The sequence below is a fragment of the Metarhizium acridum genome, assembly GCF_019434415.1.
Source record: "Metarhizium acridum strain ARSEF 324 chromosome Unknown scaffold_572, whole genome shotgun sequence".
NCBI classification, from domain to species: Eukaryota; Fungi; Ascomycota; class Sordariomycetes; order Hypocreales; family Clavicipitaceae; genus Metarhizium; species Metarhizium acridum.
The window spans coordinates 35,154-62,470 of NW_027094042.1; the positions used below are offsets into that span (position 1 = coordinate 35,154).

The 27,317-nt window shown below is 50.4% G+C and overlaps 11 protein-coding genes across 11 annotated transcripts; 5 read left to right on the forward strand and 6 right to left on the reverse strand.

The window, feature by feature from the left end:
• Window positions 1-1,725: 1,725 nt before the first annotated feature.
• Window positions 1,726-3,878, reverse strand: J3458_020150 (uncharacterized protein). The gene is made up of 2 exons (XM_066121873.1): window positions 3,613-3,878; window positions 1,726-3,550 (listed from the first exon to the last, which is right to left on the reverse strand). Exons 1-2 carry the CDS (start codon window positions 3,790-3,792, stop codon window positions 3,083-3,085), a joined length of 648 nt encoding a protein of 215 aa, XP_065973048.1. The 5' UTR covers window positions 3,793-3,878; the 3' UTR covers window positions 1,726-3,082.
• J3458_020149 (uncharacterized protein) lies at window positions 1,734-2,946 on the forward strand. Its single transcript, XM_007817119.2, has one exon. It carries the CDS (start codon window positions 2,009-2,011, stop codon window positions 2,684-2,686), a length of 678 nt encoding a protein of 225 aa, XP_007815310.2. The 5' UTR covers window positions 1,734-2,008; the 3' UTR covers window positions 2,687-2,946.
• A 1,067-nt stretch (window positions 3,879-4,945) lies between the features above and the next one.
• On the forward strand, window positions 4,946-5,892 carry J3458_020151 (uncharacterized protein; the record flags this gene model as incomplete). Its single annotated transcript, XM_066121874.1, has 2 exons — window positions 4,946-5,285; window positions 5,351-5,892. The coding sequence occupies 2 exons, from the start codon at window positions 4,946-4,948 to the stop codon at window positions 5,890-5,892; spliced, it is 882 nt and encodes a 293-aa protein (XP_065973049.1).
• Window positions 5,893-7,877: 1,985 nt separating this feature from the next.
• On the forward strand, window positions 7,878-8,593 carry J3458_020152 (uncharacterized protein; the record flags this gene model as incomplete). The annotated part of the gene is made up of 2 exons (XM_007817121.2): window positions 7,878-8,001; window positions 8,049-8,593. 2 exons carry the CDS (start codon window positions 7,878-7,880, stop codon window positions 8,591-8,593), a joined length of 669 nt encoding a protein of 222 aa, XP_007815312.2.
• Window positions 8,594-10,022: 1,429 nt separating this feature from the next.
• J3458_020153 (uncharacterized protein) lies at window positions 10,023-10,844 on the reverse strand (the record flags this gene model as incomplete). The annotated part of the gene is made up of 2 exons (XM_066121875.1): window positions 10,023-10,715; window positions 10,794-10,844. 2 exons carry the CDS (start codon window positions 10,842-10,844, stop codon window positions 10,023-10,025), a joined length of 744 nt encoding a protein of 247 aa, XP_065973050.1.
• A 294-nt stretch (window positions 10,845-11,138) lies between these two features.
• On the reverse strand, window positions 11,139-13,429 carry J3458_020154 (uncharacterized protein). Its single transcript, XM_007817122.2, has 2 exons — window positions 12,126-13,429; window positions 11,139-12,051 (listed from the first exon to the last, which is right to left on the reverse strand). The coding sequence occupies exons 1-2, from the start codon at window positions 12,423-12,425 to the stop codon at window positions 11,350-11,352; spliced, it is 1,002 nt and encodes a 333-aa protein (XP_007815313.1). The 5' UTR covers window positions 12,426-13,429; the 3' UTR covers window positions 11,139-11,349.
• A 2,544-nt stretch (window positions 13,430-15,973) lies between these two features.
• J3458_020155 (uncharacterized protein) lies at window positions 15,974-16,294 on the forward strand (the record flags this gene model as incomplete). Its single annotated transcript, XM_066121876.1, has 1 exon — window positions 15,974-16,294. The coding sequence occupies one exon, from the start codon at window positions 15,974-15,976 to the stop codon at window positions 16,292-16,294; it is 321 nt and encodes a 106-aa protein (XP_065973051.1).
• A 3,271-nt stretch (window positions 16,295-19,565) lies between these two features.
• On the forward strand, window positions 19,566-20,259 carry J3458_020156 (uncharacterized protein; the record flags this gene model as incomplete). Its single annotated transcript, XM_007817123.2, has 2 exons — window positions 19,566-19,817; window positions 19,918-20,259. The coding sequence occupies 2 exons, from the start codon at window positions 19,566-19,568 to the stop codon at window positions 20,257-20,259; spliced, it is 594 nt and encodes a 197-aa protein (XP_007815314.2).
• Window positions 20,260-21,304: 1,045 nt separating this feature from the next.
• On the reverse strand, window positions 21,305-23,342 carry J3458_020157 (uncharacterized protein; the record flags this gene model as incomplete). The annotated part of the gene is made up of 2 exons (XM_066121877.1): window positions 21,305-22,223; window positions 22,282-23,342. 2 exons carry the CDS (start codon window positions 23,340-23,342, stop codon window positions 21,305-21,307), a joined length of 1,980 nt encoding a protein of 659 aa, XP_065973052.1.
• A 115-nt stretch (window positions 23,343-23,457) lies between these two features.
• J3458_020158 (uncharacterized protein) lies at window positions 23,458-24,795 on the reverse strand (the record flags this gene model as incomplete). Its single annotated transcript, XM_066121878.1, has 1 exon — window positions 23,458-24,795. The coding sequence occupies one exon, from the start codon at window positions 24,793-24,795 to the stop codon at window positions 23,458-23,460; it is 1,338 nt and encodes a 445-aa protein (XP_065973053.1).
• A 649-nt stretch (window positions 24,796-25,444) lies between these two features.
• Window positions 25,445-27,091, reverse strand: J3458_020159 (uncharacterized protein). The gene is made up of 2 exons (XM_007817125.2): window positions 26,636-27,091; window positions 25,445-26,574 (listed from the first exon to the last, which is right to left on the reverse strand). The coding sequence occupies exons 1-2, from the start codon at window positions 27,029-27,031 to the stop codon at window positions 26,062-26,064; spliced, it is 909 nt and encodes a 302-aa protein (XP_007815316.1). The 5' UTR covers window positions 27,032-27,091; the 3' UTR covers window positions 25,445-26,061.
• Window positions 27,092-27,317: the final 226 nt, after the last annotated feature.

Below are 27,317 nucleotides of genomic sequence, written 5' to 3' on the forward strand. Positions count from 1 at the left end.
GACAATCAACTGCAAAAGCTGCCGCAACAAGTAACTTAGTCGCGCAATAAGTTGGCGGAGATGATTTAACTTCCACGTAGCGACAACGGGTTCTTAATCGCTCTATTTGTAGATTTGGGCCTCATTGGGCATCAATTATCTGTACAAAGAGTCTCTGAGCCCAAAATGCCGCAGCCATTCAGTCGTTGGGAAGGGTCTGCTGTGCTACCAAAGAGGGAACTTCCGGTAGTTTACTCTGGAAGCTGTCATCTCTTCCCATGCTCTTGCACCCATCACATAATCTGCGGGGTAATGACCAATACGGAGTTCCTCTTAGTTGCAGGGCGTGCTATTATCATGCTAGCTACTTTAGGAAGACCTTCTGAGTTATCAAGTTTCGACTTCTTCAAAGCATGGGACATTGGTGTCAAATACGTACATCAAGTTAACCTAGGCCATTTCCCGCCTGCAGACGTGGACCAAGTAAGACTAAAATAAAAATGTACCTGACTGTTACACGGTCCCGATCCAGCAATAAAGCCCAACAAAAGGGCATCGGGACAAAGGACCTCACGTTTACACAGATGAACACCTGACCGGTGAGGGCCCCTAGACACACGTTCTTCTCATTATAGCGGTCACTAGTCCATTCCTCTCTCTTGGAAAACCAGGGACCTTTGACATCCTACAAGGTTATCAATGAATTGAACTATTTGCTTCAAGCCCTCTATTGAGCCCTTGTCACACTGACTTCTAGGTAGCTACCAAGCTGCCCGATTACTCTTGTTCAATGCAATCTTCTTTCAACCATCTCGATATCCTGCAATTTTGGGCCGACGGCTATCTATCGAATCTCTATTCCCACTATAAAAGTAACAGCTCCAAGTTGACTCTCTTCTCTTATGATATTCAAGTATTAATCCTGTTCGAGTTCAAAATATGTATATAGGTCAAGAAGTCCCTCGTATTTCATGTGAGTTTTGACATGAAGTAATAGCCTTTCTCGAACTTGCCTGTCCACATTCATTTTGCAGGGACGATGGGTCCATTACCAAGTTGCGCAACGACGGAGACTAGACCGCTCATGTAAGAGCTTAGTTACCAGACAACAGGGGTACTTTCTGCTACGTTATCTTTTTGACACTGTTGTTTAATAGGAGCTAGCTCCTCGCAGTTTGTTACACGGAAATAGCCCAATGTTAAAGGTTACACAAGGGCTACGGTCATGAGACCTAGGGCAAAGTCCCTCACCGACTTCTTGCATTTAAAGAGGTCTTTGGTCAACGAGGCCTCGAGGAAAACCAAGGACCTTTGATACCAAAGACTGTTATTAGATGAATTGAGCTAAATTGCTCCAAGCCCTCTAACGAGCCCTTGTCACACAGTTGGTGATTCTACATAGTCGGACCTAAGAACAACTGGGTTCGTTAAGATGTATGATTCTGAAACTCATCAATTCTTAAATTACTTGGACTTTCACTGAAAGCAATTACTAGTAAAGGTAATATGTTCCCATGAGTTAGAGTTGTAAATATGTATTAGTTTTAATATACTATATAGTTCTCCACCACGTATATAAAAACACCCTTAGGCCAGTGGACTTGGTATACCGGTCTGTGAATAATGACTAAAGGTCACACGGTTACATGAGGACTACGATCACGAGACCTAGGGCATAAGGCTCTCACCGTTTACTTGTATAAATAGAGCTCTTTAGTCTATCCAAGCCTTGAGAGAACCAAGGATCTTTGATACCACAGACTGTTATTAGATTACTTGAGCTGTTGACTCTAAGCCCTCTACGAGCCCTTGTCACAAGTGGATTCACACTGTTCCATCGCCCAGGAATCGGCCAGTGCGCATCCCGGACATCGACAGGTTGTGGGTGGAGTCTCGTATGACTCGGGCCACGATGATTGATACATCACCAATTGTCTAACGCCCTAATGACGCAGATCCACCGGCTTACACATGCAACCTCGCGTCTTGATTCCTCTTGCCACTACTCGTGCCACGCCCCACCATTAGTATGGTGGTGAGAGCTTCTGTAGCTGAATTACCTAATGGTGGGGCGTGGCACGAGCGTCGAGTACCTGCGGATTCGTTTGTCATCCAAACTCGCCTCAACTGTTATTTTGGCTGCTGTTCGCATCTGGATACGGAAACGACCATGGCAGGGTTAGTTGCTGTGGCTCTGCACCACCGAGATCATTTTTCTCAGGGAAACGCCCGACGAACTTTTGGCTACGAAGCTTACCACTGGGGTATAATCGTCATGCCCCAGACGAGCCAAGGGCGAGACTGCCACGCCTTTGATGCCACAGATGCAAGTGACATTGACCCCGTGACCTTTCGAATGAAGAACCCTACTATGGATTGGTGGTTCCGTTCCCAAACAGAAGTCGACCTTGAGCTCGGGACTAAGCTCATTGGGCGTATCGTCATTGGCCATGTTCCGGACGAGGTGTCGGCGCCGGAGCTTGGCGACTTTTTTGGCAAGGTTCCTCTACCCGTCAAAAATACGCATCCGCAGCAGAGTTGCGTGACGTGGGTTGAGGATGCCATTCGAAATCTGCAGGAGCAAGGCTGGGTCCAGAAATTTAATATTGATCGGTTCAAAGACTGGGCGCTCTCGTATGCTGATGAGAGAATGAAGGGAGCGGACTCGAGTGAGCCGTCTGTAAAGTATTACAATGTCGAGAGTTAAGACTGAGAAGCATGCGGAGGACTCTTCTAGTCTGCCTTCATTCAATACACAATCTGCGTAGATATAGAACCAAGAACCCTAAGTTCAAAGCACAACATCAGGCATTCTCGCGAGAAAAGATACAAGCAGGAGTCTTTATGTGCCCGTCATTGAGTGAACACTGCTGCCGTGGAGAGTTTGAATAATCATAGATTTCTTTTCTGATGTAAATACCAATCTGTCAGCTATTCGCAAATATAACGGGGGCGAATAATAAGAGGGCGCTGTTCAAAAGCTCGTACGAATAATTGGAAAGATATTCTGAAGCCGCCTTCAAGTAACTCTCACTCCTCTTGCACAAGTTTGCTTTAATCTTTGTCTTGTGGCATTTCGCAATAGTCATCCTCGTTGCTAATATCAAGATTTGGACGATCCAGAGCCTTCTCCTCGTCGGTGTTTCTTGTGCCTCTCTTGCTTCCTCTTTTCCGCCGCTTCCTCGGCGCTGCGATAAATCGCTCGGGTCAAGTTGTTTGAGGGACTCTGCGACTTGGTCACGTCATGGTAGACTACATCAAAGCCTGTCCTATATACCTTGTCTCTGTCACAAATTGCGCGGTGAAGGCCCGCCGATGTCCCCATCCTGTCACTGTCCCGCCACATTTGGACTCCTTTTGGTTTCAATGGATACTCTATCCTAGGACCGCCAGACGCCAAGTCGGGGAACCTTTCGATATTCGCAAACACTTTTGGGTACTCATTCTTGATTTCTTTGGATTTGCCCTTGGCGTGTTTGTCGTAGTCTGGGATTTGAGCTATCTGAGCTCTGACATCGGATGCTTTCACGTACCGGCCGGGGTGATGCGGTTCCAAGTTGGAGCAGGAGTACTAAGATGGTTTAAGCTTTTTAAAAGAAAACAGAGATCTAGTTGCACAAACAAGAAACTTACAAAAGACCCGTTTTGGGCTTCATCATTCGGACGTGACTGTCTTCCTCGCGTCACGAGTGTCCAGTCACTGGACTCACTGAGCATAGTTAGTACTCCTCCTCGTGGAAATGGGCTTGTGATTGTGTGAGCCGGTACTTCATGGTCTCGGGGGCGGCCATGTGTAGACCTTTCTCTCCCCATTCGCTCGAGCTCGATGCGTCCATTGCTTGTCCTGTGGAGCAGAAAACCAAGAGCTGGAAGACAGGAGCACAGTAAACGGTATCGACTAGGAGTGGGGGACTTGAGAAATACTCCATGGACAGACCGAGAACAGATATACAACATTGGGTTCCCAAGCCATGCATGGCATTGGGCCCGGAGTCGCACCACACAATGCCCAATCACAAGGCCAACAACCAACGGACCCGGCTAGGGGATCCGGCCATTCTTACCCCAAACTTTGTGTAAACTCGCAGACCCTCTTACTGCAGTAAATTTGGGGGCCAACAATTGATCATTGGACCCCCGAGGATGATGTGATTGCGTGGCACAAAGCGGTGCAACAGGCGGACCGCGTGCATGTTGGCCGTGGTTTCAGTTTCTGCCAAAGAACGGCGTGCCATGCGTGAAAACAAAAATACAAGGCTGTGTTCATGCACAGAAGTAGCCCTGTTGGTTAGCAGTACTCGTGGTGTCCGCTGCGGGTGTGGCAGGGCCACAAAGACAAGAGTCAATGGGTAACACACAGAAGCTATTGTGTGGCGGCTTCTCTGCACAAAAGGCCGGGGAAACAAACATTACGCATTTATCATATCTTTGTTGACAGCATCTGAGGACTCTTAACATCCCAGAGCATCGTTACCGGTGAGCTATTCATCAAAGGTTGATTTACTGCTTATTTGATGCAGAGGCTCGAGTTATGGTGCGGTGTTGAGACTTACACGGTGAACAAGGTGTCTAGTCCGTTGTGTGGTTGGTGTGTTGCCTTTGGGATCATCAAACTTGACTGCATATCGGGGGTGTCTGGCCTAGAGAAACTATTGCTGGATTCTTTTTTTCTTTGGGTCTTCATGGCTCAACGGTGAAACCCGCCTGGCGTTGTGAAATGTTGACTCTGCGATGTGAAAGTCGCCTGTTCGGACACAGAATGTCTTGCATGCATCAACAAAGGATGAACAGCTCCATGGCTTTGATCATTGCCACTGCTGATTGTGTGTGAATAATTTGACTCTCCAAGTATATAGAGCCACCCTTTTGCCGTCAACAAACTGACACTGACAATGCTCCGGCAACTCCATCCTCTCGATATCCTCTTCTTCGCCTTCGGCCACTATTTTATACGTCAATCCCCATCATGGCGGAGCAACAAATAGATTTCAGCCGTCTTCGCAACCGCGATGAGCTCGTGATCGACGAACTCGTAAACAAATTTCTCCTCGCAGCCGATGCGCCTCCTCGTACCCCTGATCGCCGAGAGAAAATCATAGAATTCTTCTCGTGCATTCAGCATTTTTCCAAGACCGGCCACGTTCTGTGTGTTTTCACTACTTTGATCCGTCTCGCAAGCTGTATTCCTCATGACCACAGTTGGCAGCGGGATCTAGCCACAGTTTTTGAGCAGATGTTTGAGAATGTAGTTGGATGGAAGAAACTGGATGAATTTGAAAAGCAACTGGAGAAACGGTGGATATTTAGTGTGTATACAACCGTCGATTCGACCACGTCCAGACCTGATTACTAACGGAAATATCCGACAAAGATCCCTGGTGTAGCGACGAGCAGATTCTCAACGATATCAAGACTTTCCAAGTTGACGAATGGATAAATCTCAATGCCTTCGTTGCAGGCCTATACGGTGAACTGGGCCGTGGCTTTTCCTCCTTTGCCAGCTCCGGGATGAGTCTCGCGCTTGACACGTGGAACGACAAGCCTGAGGAAGTACGTGATCCAAAGATTTTTGTAGCTTGCTGCTGGATAATTCGCGGCAATACTCGACTTTTGCAAGACTGTCTCAATGGAACTAGGTCTGGGGGATGCGGAGACCGCAACTTTTCCACCATTGGAGCTAATTTCAGCACGCCGCTGATTACAAAAATGTGGCAACTTTGGAAACGTAAATTAACGACACATGCACAGTGGATTCATGATGAGAAGATTTTCGACTACTGTTGGCGAGCTCTGGACTCGATGGACGAAATAGAGAAGAAGCTGTTGTCAGGACTCAAATTCGTGATTGATGCGGACGAAAATGTTAGGGTGGTGAATTGTCAGGAGGAACTAGATTCAGCACACGCCACTTGAAGCATCAAGGAAGCCAGAACACGTCAAGTTGGTTAGACTTTGGACTGTGCTTTTTGGGATAACACTATTGATGAGGACAGCATGGGGAGGAATTGAATTCAGGGTATGCTATTCGGAGGCTGGAGGAAGTTGAAACACTGCAGGTTTGCGAGACTATAGGATTTGCTTTTTAGGACTTCAAGATAGTTGAATCATGTTTTTGCTTCTCTCCTTTTACCACCATTATGAGCAAGACCCGGTTGATGGTGCCTGCGGCTCTCCCGTGACGTAAAACCAAACAGTTGGGTTTTTGAATATGTGTAGTAGGTAGTTGTATCGCTGTATAAGGATTAGCTACTCCTTACATGCAATAGTAGGAACCCACACGAGCTGTGCTCACCTCGCGTGACCTTGCGAGTGACAGGGACGAGTTGCGAATAAAGGATGCGCCACATGTAAAGGAGGACTAAACAAGCATTTTTACAAGTCGCAAGAATTTGTTGCATTTGCTTGGTTGTTCAAAGCGGACTCTGGGTGACAGGCTGAAGCGAGCGCGACGTCCATATAAGCCACCAGACGGTGGGGATTCACGGTAACTACTAACGGCCGGCCGTCTGGTCCTACGAATCATGGCAAAAACAATCGACGGTCGGGACCCGCCCCGTATGCTGAATTTCCTCCACCTCATCTAGATCTACCACCAATCCCTGCCTGACTGGAGCAATCGCTTCGTCCATGGCAACACTTGCTTTGAACAAATAATCCAGTTTACAGCATGTTGAGACCGACCCTTGGCACCCAGGCCGCGGCTTTTGTGCCTGTGTAGGTCGCAATACAATGGAGGAGCTGTTTCAGCACATGGGCAATAGCTCTTTGACCGGGGTGTTAATTTTTTTTTCTTTTTTGGTGCACCCCGCCTTTTTTTTCCCTTTTATAGAGCCAGCGTCTTCTCTCACAGTAGCCTACTTGGTCAAGCCTTTGTGTCCCTTCAATTGTTCCGCTTTGCCGCATCATGCCCACTGCCATCATGCCGTACCGTCACAAGACTCTTTGCTGCCGCTGCCCATTCTTGTCGCCCAACAGGTCCAGTGAGCAGCAAACGGGACCCATTGATTAGTACTTGAGACTTGGCACTCCAATGTGGCAGATACGACAAGCAATGGTTTACTCTACATTACTCCTCACCGTTCGAGTCTCGCACCGTATTGGCCAACTTCCGGGAATTGCCACGTGTGTGTCCGCTAGTACGCTACAGGCCGGGATCATCAGTAACTCTGTGATGCAATGCAAGCAAATCTGCTACCATTAGCCAATACCTGTCAAATTTATCCCGTGATCTTACATGCTGATAGTCACCTTCGTGGTGTCTCCACTGGCTGCGTCTGTGACTTGAGTGCATAACCAGCTGGGGAACAATCACCATCACTATATGCAGAGTGCTGTGAAAGAGGCAGATTAACCGGATGGCACATCTTGTCATAATTGCAGCATATCCCGCTCGCCACCCAAAGCCAGCTTGTGGTTTGACCAAAAGTTCAACGCAGAGCTTGCTCATGACCTAGGACATTGAAGGCTAGCGGTACCAGAATATATCTGCTAGATATGTACAGCTCGTTTAAATGAATGCAGAAGAAGGGAAGCGGTTCCCACGGAGTATGGAAAAGCTGAGTTCGCAAGGTTCAGCATCCATCGCTCTGTCCCGCTAATGACATTCCCTGGACGTATGCATGTCGTCGGAGCTGCCACGGCAGCCCAGCACTGCGTAAAGGACCAATTCTGAATGGAAATGCATTTTGTATCGTGTTAGCATGTGCCGCGACAGAAATACAGGCGAAAAAAAAAGAGAAGTTACATGATTTGCATTAGTAGAAACTCGGACAAGCAGGACAGTGTGCCCGCGGCCTTCGAGATACATATAAAAAGCTGGAAATGCCAGCTTTAAGGCACAACAATGTCTTTTTTTTTTTTTTTTCACTAAATACAGTCAAACAAAAGTAGCACTCATCATGCGTTACATGTCTGCTCTCCTCCCATCCGCCAGCCTGCACAGGCTTGTTTCTGGGCAAGACGTCGACGAAACGAAGCCAGCACCTGCTAATGCCGCAGCGTACGAGATCGGAATACCCATTAGTAACATCTCGTCCGACCCAGCGGTACTAATCCATTCGGATCTTCAGGAATCTTCGATCTCCTCACGTCGAAGTCGTGGTCCCGCAACTCTAACCTGGCCGCCCAATACTATGCAGACGGAACAGTCTACAACCTGGTGCGAAACGAAGAGAAGCCCAAGATGTCAATCGTCAAAGTGTGCGGCAATTACTTCTACGCACCCAACATCTACTGGAAAGGTGGCCTCACAGGAAAGCACCTGCACCAAGACAACAAGCGCAACCAGAAACAATTCTACGCGGGCGTCACGCAGGCCGAGCAGAACGTCAACGGCGAGTTTGTCACTCGCGACAAGCCCATCGAGATCATGACGGAGAGGACGAGCTCCGCGTGCGGCTCCGTCAGCTATTCGTGGAAGACCAAGGGAAACTGGGGTAGACTAGGTGACATTATGGACGACTTTTCAAGACTGTGGCTCGCCCCAAAGGACACGTGTGCCGTGTCCCCCTCGCACGGCGGCGGCAATGGGTTGCTGTGCGCTCTGCCGTGCGATCCCATCAGTCCGCTGTGGTTTCAGTCGACGAAACTACGTGAGGCAGACGAGGTGGGTTAATGGCAAGCAACTGTACTCGGTGGTGTATAAGCTGCGCGGTCAGTTTAACAGCGGGGACGGCAACGGTGGCTTGAGAAACCCGACTTGGCTGAATGCGCAGTGCGATGGGGATAACTTGTACTTTAAGGATACGCCCAATGATGCTACGTATGTGGTGTTTTGGTAGGCGATTGCCTGAGAGAAGTTATCGTCGTTGGGTCCAGCTGTCGGCTCAGAGTTCAATTCAGGATGGATCGGCTGCCTATGGGCTCCTGCGAGTGTGATGTTAATTCGGAGCTATGCACCGAATATGTAGTAGGCTTTTGATTTTATACAGGATGTGATATCTGGAAATGCAAAGCTGGCCAGAAAGAACCTCACCGTGCAGGATTGTTTTCTTTTACCCCAAGGTGTGTGTTGGGGTTGGTATGCCCTTTTCATCGACTAAGAGTGACCACCGGTTCTTTGCGACACGGGTTTCATGCGACTGACGTCAAAGAAGAAGATTTGTCTGTCAATGTGGTACGACGGGACGAGCCGCTTGAGTGAAGATGCCCGACGCATTCATGCTCGGAATAATCCAAAAAGGGTAATGTTCATCGGGGAACTCCGGGTCAAGCCGGACCGTCAACGGAACCGCGCCGCCGTGGGGGTTCCGTTCTGGATCAATGTATCCCGAACTCCACATGTTCAGGATCGTACCCAGGCGGGGACAAACGAATGGAACTTGTAAATGCGGTTGTTTGTATTTAGTCAGAGTACCTCAGTGCCTCGAAACTGCTTGCAGCGGTGCATTCCCACCATGCTCACTTGGTCCCTAGCTTTTAACCCGGCATATAGCGCTCCGAGGCTGCTATTAATACTGTTTTTAAACTCGAGGGGCCAAATGCAGTCGGTGCAGAGTATATCGTGCTATATTTCTACCATGGTGACTGGAATAGAAGGAGGCGCACCCAGTCCCCATGCAGCAGGTTGCAAATTCACCAGCATAAACAGAACTCAAGTGCACCCTCATACTCGACGTACTCTTCTCTCTCGTGTGTATTGAATTCAGAAATCAAGTACAATAGCCAAGTATCCCACATAGCGATGCATACCTAAGCTTTACCCTGTCCTCAGGCACACAGACGGCAGTATGGTTAAGGGCCGCCGGGTACTGGGTATGACTTGATCTTGGCACACTGGCTGCTTTTTGTCGGCTGCTCAGTTGGTCTCCAATTCATGCTCCTTGCATTTCTTCTTCTCCAACCAATCATCTCATGCAGTACAGAAACTTATTATTAGCGCTTCTACAAGACAGCCGGGGATGGAAACACGTGGACTCTTCCTTTTGCAGCCTCTCTTCCTCCTCCTGATGCTCCTCAGCCTCAGTCTTCTTCCGCCCGATGTTATAAGTCAAGCCGGTCAGCTTGCATGCCTTCTTAGCTGTCTCGGAACCGTCCATGCAGTACTAAAAGTCTAAAGGATCCCTCAGGCGCGTACCCGGACTGCCGCAAACCCACCGTGGGCGGATACAACCTGCTTGCCCCTTTCGAATCTGCTCTTCCCTCTCTTTGTCGGGCAGTCCGTTTCTATCTAGCTCGTTGGTGCACCTTTCTCTCAGCTCTTTGCCGATATCCGTCCTGGCATCATAAGCGTAGGACGTATCGCAGTCTTTCTTGTCGTGCCAAAACTTGCACTTCTTAACCGACTCACTCCAAAATACACTACTCGCGTCTTTGAAGGGTATACACAGCTTTGTGTTTGGCTTGTAATACACCATGACGTTTCCTGTAGTGTCGAACGGAGAGGACCTGGTGCCTGATGCGCCGCATATGGGGTTCGTTTGTAGCCACTGGCTAAACCCTATTTCGGGGCCAAACCAGCCCCCCTGTCCCATGTTAGCTATTATGAAGTTATACACGAGTACTGCCGTTCCTCCCACAGCACCCGCCGCTCCACCTAGGCCGTATTTGCTCTTGGTGACCGAGGGTGCGGCTTTGAGAGAATTGTACAAGCCGGTTACTGTTCCGGGCGCATCTCTTGACAGCCCAACAAGAAAGTCCTTGAGCTTCCCTTGGTCAACGTTGCCGTCTTTATCTGCGAACTTGGCAATAAGTTCGGTGGCGTTGCCGTCACCGTCGCCCACGTACTTGCACCAAACCTACAGCCATCAGGCATATTAGCACAGTGACAATAGCGGCGTGCGAGCATTTTCCCTTCCACCATGCATTGAACATACCTGCGGAGACTTCGTAGGTGTGTCAAGGTTTCCAGATGTACTGAATTCCATGCCGAGTTTCTCGCAATGTGAACAGTAATAAAGACGCCGCTTCTGGAGACACTGGAGGTACCCAAGGAAGAAGGACTAATACATCAGCCATCAACTACGCCTTGTCAAGAGATGGGTAATACCACCACCGATTCGGGTCTCTTTCTTACCCGCCCAATCGTATAGCATACTCTGTTTTTACTGTGCACAATTCCTTCAGATACTAGATGCTGCTCCGGTGATTCAACCGATGCACTTTTATTTACACAAGTTTAATATAAAGCGCACATTCACGGCAACTTTCACGAGCATAGGGCGGCAATGCACACATATGTGGCTCAATATTGGGGATAATCGGCCACGGGCCGCTATTTTAAGATCGGTTAGCCTAGTTCAACTTGACGCTTCAACCTAATACCCGTCCTGGCCGCAACCATGTAGCTCGTAACATGTCCAAGTACCCTGTTTGCGGCCCAGACTAAAGAAAGATATCGAGTCCGCAGTCGTCTGCATCTTGCAGAGCGGACTATTTGGGGGGCCCAGCCCCCATGAGTGCCTTGACGGCATGGAAATTGTCGAGAACGGAACCCGCCTCCAGAGGCGCCCAAAGAGCGTCAATCTTGGCCGCCACCTCGGCACTCAGAGGACCCTTCTTGATGGCCGCGAGGTTGCTCTTCCACTGCTCAACAGTCGATGCGCCAACAATTATGCCGTCGCCCTTGGAGGCATCTAGGGCAGAGTTGTGCGCCACCCAGCGGTATGCCAATTCCACGCTCGAAATGCCCTCGGCCTTGGCAATCTCGTGCCACTTGTCCAGCGCCTCCAACGCCGCGGGCTTGTTATACTGGAACTGGTACAGCTTTCCGAAAAGCCCTGCCTTGTCCCAGCGGCCCTGGAGAGACTGGTCGCGGAACTGCTGCGATGTCTTGGCAAAGAAGCCGCCCGCGATGGGACTGTAGGCCACAAACGCAATGTTGTGTTTGCGCAGAACGGGAATTACTTTCGTCTCCGGCAGGCGTGCGATGGCGTTGTAGCTGCCCTGGAACACGGAGGGAACTACAAAGCCTTTGCTTTTGCAAATTTCAACAACTTGTTCGATTTGTTCGCCGGTGTGGTTGGAAATGCCAAAACGTTTGAAGGCGCCCTCTTTGTAAAGGCTGTCGATGGCGGCAAGCGTCTCTTCGAAAGGGACTCGGGCATCCGGGGCTTGCAGGTAGAGAACGTCAACCTAAGCGCGGAAAAGTAATGAATTAGCTTTACGGAGCTGCAAATTCGAACTCTGGCAAGTAAACACCAACGCACCTGCTGTACGCCTAGCTTATTCAGGCATTCTTTGGCCTGGGCAATGACGTTGTCCTTTGTCGCCGTCAGGACTGGATGAGCACCACCTGTCACCTTGGTGGAAATGGAGAAATGCGATGCGAACTTGAGCTGGCCCAAGTAGTCCTGGCACTCGCGGAAGGCAACGGCGGTATCGACTCCGCTGATGGCGTCTTTACTCTCCAACAAGACGTCGAGCCATGGCTTGACGTCTTCGGCGGACTTGTAGCCCTGGTCTGCGTTCAACAGAACGGTACCGAAGTAAATCTTTGGCGTAGCCATGGTGATCGAGACGTTGTAGGGAGGGCAGCAAGTATGATGTTGTTTTGTCCACGCTCTGGAAATACTGCAGAAGGGGATAATGATCTCTTGAGAATTCGCTCAGATGTCAGGGGAAAGACAGGTATTAAATACAATGAGGCATTGCGAAGCAGCCCAACCTGCCCCCAGCCTCCTCCAAGGTGCCTTCGTCCATAGCTTGCCGCATTCGAGCCCTCTTACTCACACTCCCCACGCACTGCAGGACGTCGTGTTACTGTAGTGTCCATTCTGTGTGGCGCATTACAATATGACATGTGACTGCAACGCTGTTGGAAAGCGAGTCCGAACGTGTTGGTCCGGGCTTCGGGCACTACCTACAGAACCAACAAGTTCGGTGACTGGGGACCGTCTCATGTTTCCCGGCTCTTCGGATCGATGAATTGTAGCAAACATGTCTCAACTTGTCGGTGAGACTAGGATTTGCTCAACCAACAAGGTCAAAACTTGTGCCTGCCAGGATTGGTGAGGAGGCGGTCAGTAAGAAGCCTATTGGGATGAGAGATTGACTATAATCCCTCGAATTTCAGCCGTAGAAGCGATTGGTTTGCTGCAAACGCGAGAGATGGTTGGTTAGGTGGCGGACCCCGAATCCATATGACTGAGCCACTGCAGTTGACGTGGTGTACTCCGTATCATGCAAGATCATTTCCCCCCTTGGCCCCCAAGGCTGATTGAAATCCTGTCTTCCCCAGAATTCCCGGAGATAATTCTTGCGAACCTCTGTGTTGATTCAGCCTATGGCGCAGCAATAGCAATAGTCACCGGGCCTCTTGCTCGATACTTGGAATATTCGGGGCCGTAGTTTTGTAAAATCTTGAGTTCGCTCTGACCCAAGTTCCTACTCGCGAAAGCGTCCCGGAGCTCATTGTCCCTCAATAACGATCGGATATGTTGTTTATACTTTGAGACTGCTTCTCACTATCCGATAAAAAACGAGTGACCAATCGATGTTATGTGGGCTCAAACCTACTGAGAGCCTGAGCACCATGATCATTGCGGTTACAGCCGTCTTCTATGTCTCATATTCCGGCTCACTTATTGATTATCATCTCTCCTTATGCACTTTAGTAAGTTATCTGATGACATATCATGATAACGTCCCTGTGCAAAAAGCCTTGCTGTGGGGCGCGATGTCGTGACGGGAGCTCAAGCCAGATGTGTTCCATCAGACTACATGTCCGTGTTGGCAGTGATGGGTGCCAGAAAGCTTTGACCCGGTGGAAAATATAGTGCTGAGCGGCAATACTGATTGAATTCATCATGTCGTATCGAAATACGGGATAGGACGACACGCGACTTGGTTTACAGAAGGCCCTGAGCCAGCTGTCACATTGGCAAGGTACGCTCACAAAAGAATATGCAGGGCTGCCAAAGCTTCTTGCACAGCTCGGAGCCGGTCTAGCTCGACGTTGGCACCTCAAGCAAGTTTCTGTCAGGTTCAACTCGCATTCTCCTCGACGTACGACGCCGCAATAGCCACTTAGGCATCTGTAGACTGTAACTGACAGGTCAATAACTCGACGTATCGCAACAGCGACGCCTTCATATGTACCGTTGTAGAGCTAGTGTGCGTCTTCATTTACGGATGTCTGCCAATAATACCAGTGCTCTTCCAGGCCATTAGGAACTGGGACTGGTGCTACAAGCTATCATCACTGGTCTTGGATCGAGCGGCAACGAACAAGGGCCAGTTCTCGCAGGGTACCCCCAACAACTGGATGCAAGCCGTCACCAGCATCTGCCGAGAGCACCGAGCGGCTCGAGCTGGGCACACATCTCCCAAGCTGCGTATCGGCATTGGCCAGGGTGCAACGCACCATTGAGCAATTGCCAGAATCCTGCTCCGCAGAGCGTCACTGGTTTGATCAGCAGCATATCGCAGAAATCATCCAACAGGGCACCAACCTTTGAAACCGTGTAGTACACGGAGTAGGTTCAAATTCTTTCTTCATTTCCAGCACATAAGTGATGTGATAGACGTAAATGCACGTGGAAGGGACCGGACTGCCAAGAAGCTCCTTCAGCAGAGCGCCGTGGTTGGCGGTCACGTGGCAGCTTCTAGTCGGTGATGATTGCGGCCAAAATTCAAACCGCTCAAAACACCTCTCGGCCGCATCTTGGAGTGTCGGGACCGGCCAAGAACCCGAGACATCCATTGCGGCACCCAAGGGCATGTTTGGTTCCACCAGGTACAAAAATATGTACTCCAGACGGGCATCTCATCAGCCAAGCCACTGCTGGTCGTTAGGTACGTCGATTCCCGAGTCTGAACGGCCGCTGCATCCCTTGGCAATTCGGCCTCGACCTTGGCTTAAGCTAATAGCTGGTGGCACACAGTCGACATGATTCTGATTACGAGCCCACTTAGTCTGGGGAAACACAGACGGCACGGCCAACGTCGGGTCGAAACTTTGCACCGCCGTGTACCAGCCGGATGTCGCCCGTACTACGCGGCGTTAGCTTCGCCACGCAAACTATCTATAGCATGTTCGCGACACAAATACAGGTGCGCAAATGCACTTGGGTTTTGCGGCAAGAACCTAGACACCGCCATCTTCATTTGTTGTGATTGGAAGTGAGGCTGAGAAGATGGTCATGGGAAGTTGTGAGGCCTCAAGCAGGAAATGAAGCAACGGCAAAGACACCGCCTTTCTCAAAGCCCATTGAAGGGGACGACAACAACCGGATGCCAAAATGCACAATGAATCCAATTGAGGTTCAATCAGCCCTCCCTCCGCGTCAAATGTTGACTTTGGACTTCCGACGAAGCCTCAGCTTGAATTTCACTGGCGGTAGCATGGTATTCAAGAGCGATTTTCCTACGCTCTTGCCCACACGAGCTCAACATTATAGATCACAAAGGCGCGAGGCCAGTGTTTTCGACGTCTGCGCCACAAACCGCCTCCTTGGGCACGTATGGCGCCCATAGCTAGCAATTCCTTCGTCACAACCTGGTGCTTCTCTATTTTACTCCTCAAACGGTCTGGAGAAACGGAACGCATTGAATAGCCACCGCTTAATTTTCGGGATCCAAATGTATATCCTGGGTAGAAAGTACCACTTGAACGGCGGCGCCAACATGTAAGTTGTTTCTAATGTTCAAGTGCCCCGCGGTGACGTCGTGAAAGACGTTAGGGTCGCTACATCGGAAACTTGCTTTAACTCGCGCAGCGTCGAGTCGATCTGGTGAAGCTCATCGATCGCCTCATGGGTTCCAAGACCACCCTGCCTGGCCACTACTTCCAAACAGGATGGCAAAAGTGTGCAGAACAAGCATGCTAACCAGTCGCAAAGCTATGCGGGCAGCACCACTTTGGTCCTCGTTTGACTGAGATCGGAATCATTCACTATGGAAGGACGTCTGGCACTTTTGCTCTGCCAGTCTTCCACATCGAATGTGGCCCTCTACCATGTGACTCGGCATCTTGACGAAGCACGCTTGGTAGAAGTTGGCACGTAGTGCTATCACCGGACCACCAAGGCGGCGAAGGAATGGCGGGACGCAATTCATGTTAGCACTTCCCACGCGTAATGACGTTGTACAGTGTCGAGATATTCCAGATATTTCACGCAGTTTCATCGCCGCTGAGCGGCATGCCTATCATACTACGCTGGAAAGCCTGAGAGATGACTCGACCGCATATGTCGCAGCCAGTAACCTTCTTCCAATTGGGATCACTGCCACAGATGTCGCTACGGCCAAGATTGACCTCCGTCGTGGCGGCAAGTCGTCTAATTGCAGCAAGTTCTCATGTATTTCCGGGACGGAGATGACATACCTTAATTGTCTCGAGCATGCCTCTCAGGTTGGTCCACTCATTGTCACCTAACTTGTCCGGGCTTGGAAGTGTTGGGATGGATGGGGGGGGGGGGGGGGGGGGCATGAAAGTATTCACGCGGTATTGATGCTGGCAGAAACTTGGTGAAGAAACCGCGTTGAACAAGTACATATATAAGAACCACCACCTGCGGTCGGCTCCGAATGTCTGGGAATCCTACATTGTGCGTGCCAGTTTTCCAGGGGTGAATTTCGACCTCAACCATTGGTAAACATGAAGACTTGACGCAGTGCAGGAAGCTTGGCATGGGGTCAAGACAAGAAGGGAGGTGTGCATTTAGTAGCACATGCACAACATATGCGCCTCACCTCGTCCAGAGCCTTCCTGCAGCCGGACGTCCTTACAACATTGCCACGTCGGCGCGATTGTGGAGTCCGCGGATCTGAATCCGGGGCTGTGTTTGTCCTGCAGGCGATCATGTCACGACAAATGCAGGTTCCAGACTTGGTGCTACATGAACAAGCCTAGCGCCTGACATCTGAACCATGAATTACAAGAACGTGTGAGGCCTAAACGTGGAGGCTGTGAGAGAGTGAGTTGACTCTCCCCGTTACGGCACATCTTCTGGTACAGTATTAATTCCTCGCTCGACTCAGAGACATGGCGTTTTAGATAATACACACGCTTCGCGGAATACTCAGGTTTTGTGGCCGATTGAACCCGCGGCATTTTTCAATCATACATGGACAATATCTACTGTACTTTTGTACTTGAGCTCTGCTTCATGATTTTATAAAGAGTGGCCTAGAGTCGCTCATTCTACCTCCCATTGAGATGATCATTCAATTCGATCGAAAGAAGAGAGCTAGTATCTTTGTTTCACGAATCCGCTCCAATTGAAGAAGAAGCTCTGGATAGATCACGATGAGACCGGAGGAAAGTGACGGAGCACCGAGGATGGTCATGACTTCTACGAAATATCTGACATTATCCCTCGAGAATACTCATCAAACTATTCAAAGTATTGAAAGCATGGGCGCAACGAAGGAAGCTAGCAAAAGCTGCATTTTGCAAACTACATTACTCACAATCTCTCCGAGAAATTTGCTGCCGGCCCATCGCACTAGGGAGTGCAAGCCGGGGAAAGAACATCATTCCGTCTTCTTGCTTACCATTGCACTTTTGAATCGCTGTGCCTCGTTGTCAGGTGCTGTCAGCCTTTTTGAAGAGCAATGGGTACAGAAACTTGACCGACGAGTCGCATTCCCCCGTTTGGCATGGCCGTCCAAACGAGCGATACTCTCCATGTCTGGCTCTCCAAGCACCCTGAAGACCTTGATAGCTTCAACGATTCTATGGTGTTCCCGACGAAGCTGCCAACTGGCCTGTCGAGAAGCCCGTTACGTCAATGCGGTGGAGTAGGTCACCAATGTGCTCAAGTCAGAGACAAGTTTACAAATCTCTGCATGCCAGGACTCCTTATCCTGAAGGACATGTCGTATCTGATTGAGACAGCGTCGCCCACGTCTGGCGTTTGGGACAATGTACGCGACTGTTCGGGGCCTTGAGCACAAGTACAAAGTCAGACTCACAATGCGCCGAAAATGATGCAGCTTTAACTGACCTTGCGCTCTTCTCCCTCCAAAATTGTTCCGTGCCAGGCGCCGACATAATTATCGCTTGGATAATGAGTCTCGCCTTGTTCTTGAGTGCCAGCACCAGCTCGGTGATATGAAAATGCTGGATTTGGTGGACCAGCGGTGCAGGCACCAACGCAGGAAGTATACGTCTGCGTTCTCACAGCTTGTGTGTTGAACGAGTCGTACGGCGTGGCTTGCACTCTCACTTACAGGTCCTCTGGAATCGTCAAAGTTGCGACGACCTACGGCAAGCTCTGGGTGACAAAAGTCCGATGGCAGAGCTTCTTCGCCAGTGCCAGAGCCACATGCTAGTTGCCGTGGCCGGAGAAAACAACCTGCGCTGGTCCTAGAGACGCCCAGTTGTAGCGACTGGTGGTGTACGAGGAGGCTGATTGAGACCTTTGGCTAAGGATTTGCATGTCTACGACTCGGATTCAGCGGTTCCAACAGCAGGTCGTGGGGTTCTGCTATGGCCTCGGGTACAGCATAATGGCCCTTGGAGACTTAAGAGGACGGGGTAAGCTAAACGCCATCTTCTGCAACTGTAGGCGAGTAAACCTTCAGAGTCGTCGGCGCGTCTTGTATTCAAGCTGCGCATGCTCTGATGGCGTTTGCAAGCCGGGTTCATCGAAGAAGGAACTCGTGAGAAGGCATTTTAGAACTGTGCAGTTACAAGATATGTAAATGAGTTGCCCACCGTTCGGCCGACTGGTCAGAGCTACCAAGTTGGTGGACAGATTGTGCTCATTATGTAAGTTCAAGTAGAGCAGAGGATGAGGCACTTAGATGCCGTCAAGTTCTGTCTCATCTTGCACATTTTTGCGTTTTGCAGTTTTCAGGCTTTATAGCTAGAAGAATGTTCGTTTATAAGTTACTAACATACTAATATATGTCATATAGAGGAACGGGTTCGGGCTAGGGGCTACAGTCGATCTGTAAGCTTAGCTCGCCATAAGAGCATGCTCCGTTCCTTCGTAACGACATTGACGCACTCTGCATCATCTCGGTCGAATTGGCGGTTACGTGTATAGCGTTTTGTTAAACGGCAGCAAGAAGTGAGAGAATAAGAGAGGTGGTTGCGACAATTGGATATTGACATGAGTTCAGCACTCGGCAAAAATCGTGTCATCGTTGGAGACGTGGCAACACCGCCCGGTGGTGTTGTTGCGAATACTCTCATGACTTGCCTGGATGTTCCAGTTTGAAAGAGTTAGGTGTCGGCATTTTGTCTCGATTTCTTGTCCCATTAGCCATGTGCCATGAGTTCACAGTCTTCTTTTGTCAGCAACCAACAGAAACATGTATTACCCAAAATATTACGAGTATTCACCCATGGGCCGCTGTTGTTGGACGATTTTTTTCTCCATGAGTCAACAGTCAACCCCAACTCCCGTTGTGACACAGAGGGACGGGACCAGATCTGCAGCAAAAGTTGGAGCGCTCCGGCCGCCGTCACACGAGTACATCGGCATCGATGGCCGTGGAATAGGATACAGCTGGCCGGCCTCGAACTGCTTTCCAGATGACTTGTTCTCCCGGCAGGCCTTCAGAAAGGAGTCCAGGGGGCCGGCCTCCCGGGAGGCGAGTCGCAACACGCGACGCGATACGGACTCGCTCTCAACGACGGGCTCGGCGAGCGTTTTTGGCACGCGGACAAGACTGATGCCAATGGCAGCCAAATCATGGGCTACTCAGGCACCGCCAGTGTTGCCCGCGACATGGTGAAAGTCTCGGACAAGATCGCACAGCTGCGATGTCGTCAGCGAGGACCAGAACCAGACGAGGGGAGCAACGGAGATGTTGCCCGGGTCCAATATCTCGGTTTCTTATATGGGACTGTTGTAGGGCATTGCTTTGCTTCTCTGTTCCCCGAGCGCGTGGGCCGACTGATTCGTGACGGAGTGGCAGATCCCACAGATGATGCCTCGGGGCCGGTACGTTGCCGTCTTTTCCTTATCCATGCAGATTGTCACTTCCGACTCCTCATCTCGACCCTTGAAGCAATTTCCACTGTTGGTGCTTGTTCTTAGCTAGGGCGGGACGACTGCTTTGGCGGACACGGACAAGGTCCGCGATGCCTTCTTCTCCGGCTGCCACCACGCTGGCTCTTCTAGATGTGCCCTGCGCCGGACAAGCCACAAGTCTGGCGAGCAAATAGAGAGTCGCTTCAACAAGTGGCTTCAGCAGCTTGACGATACCCACTTGACGCCCATCGGCCCCAGTGGCGACGTGCGCATCATCACGGGAGACGACGTTCGCGCGTACATGTTCAGCGCCTTGTACGCCCCCTTGGCAACTTTCCAGACCATGGTGTTCGACTTTGATTCCGCCATGACCAGCAATACCACTGGCCTTTTTGAAAACACCACGGCATGAAATGGACGGTCATATGTCCGATGATCCTTCCGGTCCTGTTACAAGTGACGGTGGATATCCCGTCCGCTGTGGTGATGGCGGCGACGTCACTGGCAAGGACGTTGCTTGGTGGCAGATATATGAAACAGAAGCTGGCGTCGTGTTCATTCATGTTTGGCAGTTACTGTGCAAGCAACCGATTCGTCTGTTCAGGCTGGAACTTCAAGCTTCAACTGGCGCTTCACAGGGCCATTCACGTCTCCAGAATTCAGAAAAGATGCCATCGGGAAGCCCAGTGCCGGCTATCTAGCTGCCCCGAATCTCTATCTCAGTACTAGGATTGATCCTGTTACACGCCTCCGTTCTGCTCAAAACATGAGAAACTTCTATCCTGGCGCTGGCCTGGCCATCCTGGAAGCTGCAGGGCACACCTTTCTAGGAGCTGGGGCTAAGAATAAGTGCATCGACAAGATTATTAAAGACTACTTGGAAACAGGGCGTTTTGCCGCAGAAGAGAAAGCTTGTGAAGCTGAGTGTAGTCCCTGGGATAAGCATTGTGACCTTGGCTATATAATCTAACCGGAGCGGAACCCAACACACCCGCGCCCAACGTTTGTGTTATGCATGAGTGATTCGAGACTGAGACAATGGAAATTGTTTCTCAGAGCCAGAGAAAAACCGTTGCAGGTGCAGCCAACCTTTTTATGTCCTGTTCCTGTGATCAAACCAATCACCATCATCCCTTGTGTTGATACTGAACGCAGATGCATGTGGTTCCCCTGAGCCTCACGACAGTCAGTTTGTAAACTGACGCTCAATACGACTCACTTTCGAATACAGACTAGATGTCCATGCGACACATTTCCATTTGATTGAATTATAAGATACTATATGATACATGCGGTCTTGTCCCCATAATCTCTTTGCAATTACACCGAATTTTCAGCCGTCTACAATTACGCCGCCTTCCAAAAATTACCATCACATGATTTGTCCTCTTGAACAAGCAAATATCTATCCCGCAGCAATCATTCGTAAGTAACCATCTCACCTCCACTCCTATATATTAGTTCAAAGCGTCCCAAACATATTCCTCTCCCATTCGTTCGTGACCTGTTGGAGTCCAACGCCAAACACCGTGTCGAAGGGCCGATTCGACAACTTCGCGTTTGACTGGCTGGGGTGCAACTGCTTGGCGACACTGGGCCGCTTCGCAGCTGTTATCAGTCCAGCCAAATTGCAGATCATCAGCCCACCAAGTGCGAAGGTCAAGCCCAACATGAAGGCGGACAAGTACAGATGTGATGTTCTGGTATCCATCAAAAGTGACTGGTGTAAGAGGGCAAGGGGCATTAGGGAAGCTTGGACAGGCTGGCACGCGCTTTACTTCTGACCATGCAATAGACATTTCATTTGAGGCGGCCTGATTGTAAGTGTAAGCAGAGACTTCGAACTCACACCACTGCTCAGTAGCCTGAGCGGCACATCCCAGATTCGCGCTGTACAGGTTGAAACGGAAGCATGGATTGGGAGAGTTTGGCCCAACACCAATCTCAGCTGTATCACTGCTCCCCGTTGAGGCAGGACCAGTCAGAGCGGGCGGGACAAATTCTACAAGTTGGCCTCCGGATGAGGCCACATACCCTTGAACAGATTGAGGTGACAATGGTGCGACAAGGAATCCTTCTGAGAACCAGAAGTCTCCAGCCGGGTTGAAAAGAGGACCTGGCTTCAATGTATCAAACTGTAGACAATTAGCACTTGAAGTTGAAGAAGGCTCGACTGGATCACTCACATTTACTGTAGTATTGCCGACTTTGCCGCCAGCCGGGCACATTACCGAAGCAGGAGGGAGAGCAGCAACACTGGAGGTTGATGGCGCTGGGGTAGGATCCATAGGAGGAGGAACCAATGTTGCACTCTCAGTCAAAGGCGGAAGACTTGCAGAGGTTGAATTGGCCCAGCCAGCGCCGAAGGAGGCAAACCTGTCTGTGGGTTAGTAAACTCCATTCCGACTAAAGAACTCATTAGGGAATTACATACCTCTTCAATGGCTGAACAGCGCGCTTCACAACAGAACCCTTGGCAGAAACAGTGACGGTAGTGAGGGTAGTCAAGGGAAACTTCATGGTATATGTTGTGGTTGGCTCAGGAATGACATTGACCCAGGTGCTTGTTTGGACAAAGGTTGCAATCGGGCCGGCCTGGGGATTGAACAAAGATGACAAGGCACCATATCCAGCGGGAGAAACGCCGGCCGGCTGCCAGCCATATCCGCCGGGCGTGCCCTGTGGTGCAGGACCAGAAACAGGCAATCCCTTGGTGTCGGCATTTCCAGGACTACTGTAGACAGACAGAGGTATGGCAGTGACGACCGACAGGACAGGGATACCACCTGGGCCAGTAACAATGGTGAAAATGGTCGGTTTCGCGCCAACGTCTGTTCCAACAGGCAAACCGCCAAGTTCAGAGCTGACTACTGGTGGGGAAAGTATGGTAGGAGTGGCTGGAGATCCTGTACCGTATTCTTCCAAGGCAGGCGAAACGGCCGAAGCAGCACCTGGGATAGTCACAACGTTTGTGACTCCAGAAGTCAACGCCTGCGGCTGGGGAGTGATAACAATTGTCTGAACAACAGGCGAAGGGACTCCATTCGGTCCAACAACGGTGACGGTGACTGCAGTGGTGATTGGGCTTACAGAAACAGTCTCTGATGGAGTGATCCCTTGTGGGAGATCACTGAAACCCGGAGGGGCAACAGACGGAAACCTAAGTGAGGTGGCGAGGACAGTGGCGCCTTGCAGTTCCGATACCTGTGTCGTCAAGACAATTGTTTCCACGACGGGAGTTGCAACACCATTCGGGCCAAAGACATCAACAGTAATGCAGGTAGTGTAGCCTGAACCAGTTTGAGCGGGGATAGAAACGCCTTGAGGAAGCCCGTTGGTTTGGCCCTCAGGAACGATTGATGGAAGACCAATGCTGGTACCAGTCGGCAACGCATTGCTGTTGGGCATCACAACGGTAGATTCGAGGATAGTAGGAAGGCCATCTGTGCCAAGAACTGTGTACGTCACACAAGTAGTCAGCCCTTGAGATGCCATCTCGACAGAGCCAACCTGGCCCGGAGCGGCAGTAACTTGTCCTGGAACGCCGGTGATGACTCCGGATGGGACTACAGTAGCAACAGGTGTGGCGGCAGGTCCAGGAATGAGAAAGCTAGTTTCGACAACTGTGAGCTTCCCATCGGTCCCAATGACTGTGTAGGATGAGTGAGTGGTGATTGCCCCTGCACCAGGGTATCAGAGATCCAGGAATAGCTGTAGCTTGTATGGAGATGCCGTTTGGGAGATTTTGAGGCAATTCGGTAGCCAGAACAGCGGATGCAGGAACCACCAAGGTAGATTCAATCACAGTTGGTCGGCCGTCAGGTCCGAGGACAGTATAGCTAGTGCAACTAGTGATGCCCTGACCGTTTGATGGCGCTTGAGTAGCCCCAGGGGAAACAGAGACACCAGTTGGCAAGGTAGCAGACGCGGCAGTGATAGGAGCGGTTTCGATGACCCATGTGGAATAACGAACAGTAGCGATCCCATCAGCTCCAAGGACAGTAATGGCTGTAGTGCTAGTAGTTCCTGGCCCTGTGTAATCGGGAATAGCGCCGGCGGCGGTGATGGTTGTGACGGGAGTTTGCTGGCCGACAGCGGTAGAAACAGCCTGAGGAGAAATGTTGCCATCCGGTCCAGTGACAGAAGCAGAGGTTGCTGTTGGTGCACCGCTATTGACCTCGTTTGTAGTAACAGTTGATTCAATCACAGTTTCTTTTCCATCAGTGCCAGTAACAGTCCAGCAAGTCACAGCAGGTCCTGATGCAGAAATGGCTTCAGTTGCAGCGGTGCCAAGAGTGATGGTGTGTTCAGAAATGACAGTAATGGGACTTGGGCCGCCATCAGAGCCGGTAACCCACTCAACATTTGTATCTGTGACAACTGTGTACAAGTTTGAGGGATGCACTACAGTGCCTCTGTTGTCACCATCACTACCATTGGGATTGGCAGTCACTTGACCAGTGTTACCTGTCGTGTAGGGCGAGTTGGATGGAACATTCTGTACAGTGCCTTGAGTAGCACTTCCATTGTCTCCAGAATCATTGGTTTCAGCGGGACTTTTGCCCGAAGCTGAAGCAGGGGTGCCATATGTAACAGAGCCGGGAGGAGATGAGCCATCAGAAGGAGGAGATCCACTGGTGACATGGCCAAAGTCTGAGTTTGAGACAGCAACAGAAGTGGGATTGTTTCCGGAATCAGAACCACCACCACTCCAGAGATCTGAAATGGTAACAGTAGTAAAAGCCTGGACAGTTGGTCGGTTTCCATTGGAAGAATCCAATGGAGAAACTTGAATGGTCCGATAACCAGTGTGATCAGGAGTTCCGTCAGTGCCGGTGATGGCTGCAGGGGACTCGTTGCCGTTGGAGACGGGAACAGTAGGATAGACCGTAACAAATACAGTTAGTTGTGCCCTGCATCTGACAAGATTTCCCGTTGGGAAAGCCATTGGAGTTTTCACCACTATTGACAAACACGGTGACTGTGCTCTGTGGGGAGTCGACTTGGCCAGCAGAGTTTTCGGTATCACTGCCATCATCTGGGTTTCTGTGTCATTCAGTCAGCCAAGTATCGCAGCCGTAGCATGGTGAACTTGCCCATAGGTTGCTTGAGCGGCAGCTTGATACAGAAGACTGCTGGCCACCACGGCCCCGAAAGTAAGGGAAGCACGCATGGCGGACGGCGGATTGAAGATGCTCAAACAAGATGAAGCAGTGGCCAAACAGATGATTCAAACAAGTGATTTCTGCGGGAATATGAGAATCAAGAACAGGGGTCGGCGGGAACGAGGAGAGTACAAAATGGCGGGTGAAAGAGAAATGGTGGTGAGAGGATAAAAGAATTCAGGTGCCGAGAGAAAAGGGCGGCAGAGTTCAGGAACGGCACAAACGGCAGGCCAGAATCAGGTTTCCAAGCCGTGGAAAGTCATAGAATAGCCAAGACCTGTTGACATCGAGATCTCGTGCCGTGTTGCCGATATCTGTCGACGGAGGAAGGAGCAGTTTGACAATTGCCAGGTGCTAGGGAAGGCCCTTTCGCAGCGAAAAAAATCAGCCAAGCCAACGGTCAACGGCCAATCCTGATGTATTCAGTAGCACGTCTAATAAGTACATTGTCCATTGTCAATTATGACTTCTAGAATTGTGTTTGTGGTGGGAAATGCACGATGCATGATCGCTGTGGCGGCTTATCATCTAGACTTGTTGGCCAGTGTGAAGGTTCTTTCTTCCATGGCATTCCCTACTGTATGTTGCCTAAACTTGGATGCTGCGTGGCACGTAGCTGCCAAAACCCAGAGCTCCTTCCCTTGAACACAATACTGCATAGAAACCAGAGAACTAAGGCCAATCCCAGCCCACAAGTTGTGCCTAGCCTACGGCTGTCACGCCATTATCACAAGCCAAGGTCTGGCATAAAGGAGCTGTCCTATCACGGCCTGAGAAATTACGGCAATAAATGCCGAGCCAAGATTCAAGTTTAAATTGCCAATGAACAGCTGCCAGGGCCGCCAGGAAGTGTCAGACGGTTGACGGCCAATGAGGAAAGTCATGTGTGAAAGCCCCCATGGAAGTTGCAAGCCAGGTTTGAGACCAGAGTAAGAGAAGAAGCCACGGAGCGCAGGCTTCAAGTCGCGCAGGTCCCGATGATCGAGTTGAGCGCAGCGCGTGGCGGGGCTGGGCACAGAGCATGCACTTCGAAAAAGAGATCAATATCATCATGCCATATCGTCGGAATACTCTGGTGGGGCTTCAGTTGAAACTTGCTCATTGACAATAAGCGAATCGACACCCGTCCTTTTTCGCTCGTCCTCAATTCTTGCGGCCCACAGCGCCGATCCCGTCGTTGTCGTCAGGAGGAAGAAGAACGAAAGAATGGGGACCAGCTCGAGAATCATTGCGACAGTACCAAACCAGACATAGTCCCAGGTCAAAATCTTGATCTCCCTCTTTTGTTCTTCTTTTGAAAGCCCGCGAAGCTGAAACCACCGATAATGGGAAAGCTTGCCAAGTCTAGTGCCTGTGATGATGATGAAAGCCGGCGTGCCAACATAAGGAACAAGGTTGAGAGGCAAGAAAACAACCAATTCGACAATCTGTATGATGCTCCAGGGTTGATATATGGCAGGGCTTGTCGGTTTTCCAAGCATTTTGACAGCATTTGGTGCTTCATCGAAGAGAATTCGGTGAGGCGAAACGAGGTTCTTCAAGCCCAGCTTAATGAAAGTTGCCTAATGAGGGCGTTAGCTGACCAGCAAGTGTCTGACCGAGTATCGCGTTGCAATAGCTTACGTCGAAAACGTCCACCCGACACTCATCGACAAAGAAACCCTCAAAAAGACCTTGTATGATGATCAACCCTTCACCTAACGTCAGAACCACGGCGTTGACCCATGCTCCCCAACCATGAAAGATGGCGAGGAATGCAAACTGCGGTAAAAAGGCGAATGTGAAGAGGATCAAGTACACGAAGAACGATATCAGCGACAGGGGCAATAGTCTCCCACTGAAGAGGGGCCAAAATTCCTTGTTACGTAGGAAGTACCATATACCGCGCAACGGGTATGAAGCCGCAATGCCAGCCCGTTTGGCATAGTTGGCCGGTCGTGAATCGGTGAGCGAGCGAGCGTCTATGCCAATGGACCGGCCGCCGTACAGGCTGGTGGATAAACTACCTTGCGATGGCATCGTGAGCTACAGCATAGGTAACGAAGATTGAGAGAACAGAGTTGTAGTCGAGCCGCCAAGAATACCAAAGCGTCTTGTGGTTGCGTGTCCCCGGTAGTTAGTACGTCACACCGTCGGACGTGGGGCAGCTGAAGTGTCCGGTTCGGATTGGGCCAGCTGAGAGAGCAAAGCGCTATTGGCTTGCCTTCGCGAACATACTGGCTACCCTGGGGCTTGGAAGGCATGTGATTTTGGTACATGCCACAACTTCTGTTCAACACAGCACGCCAAGGACTAAAAGCATGGG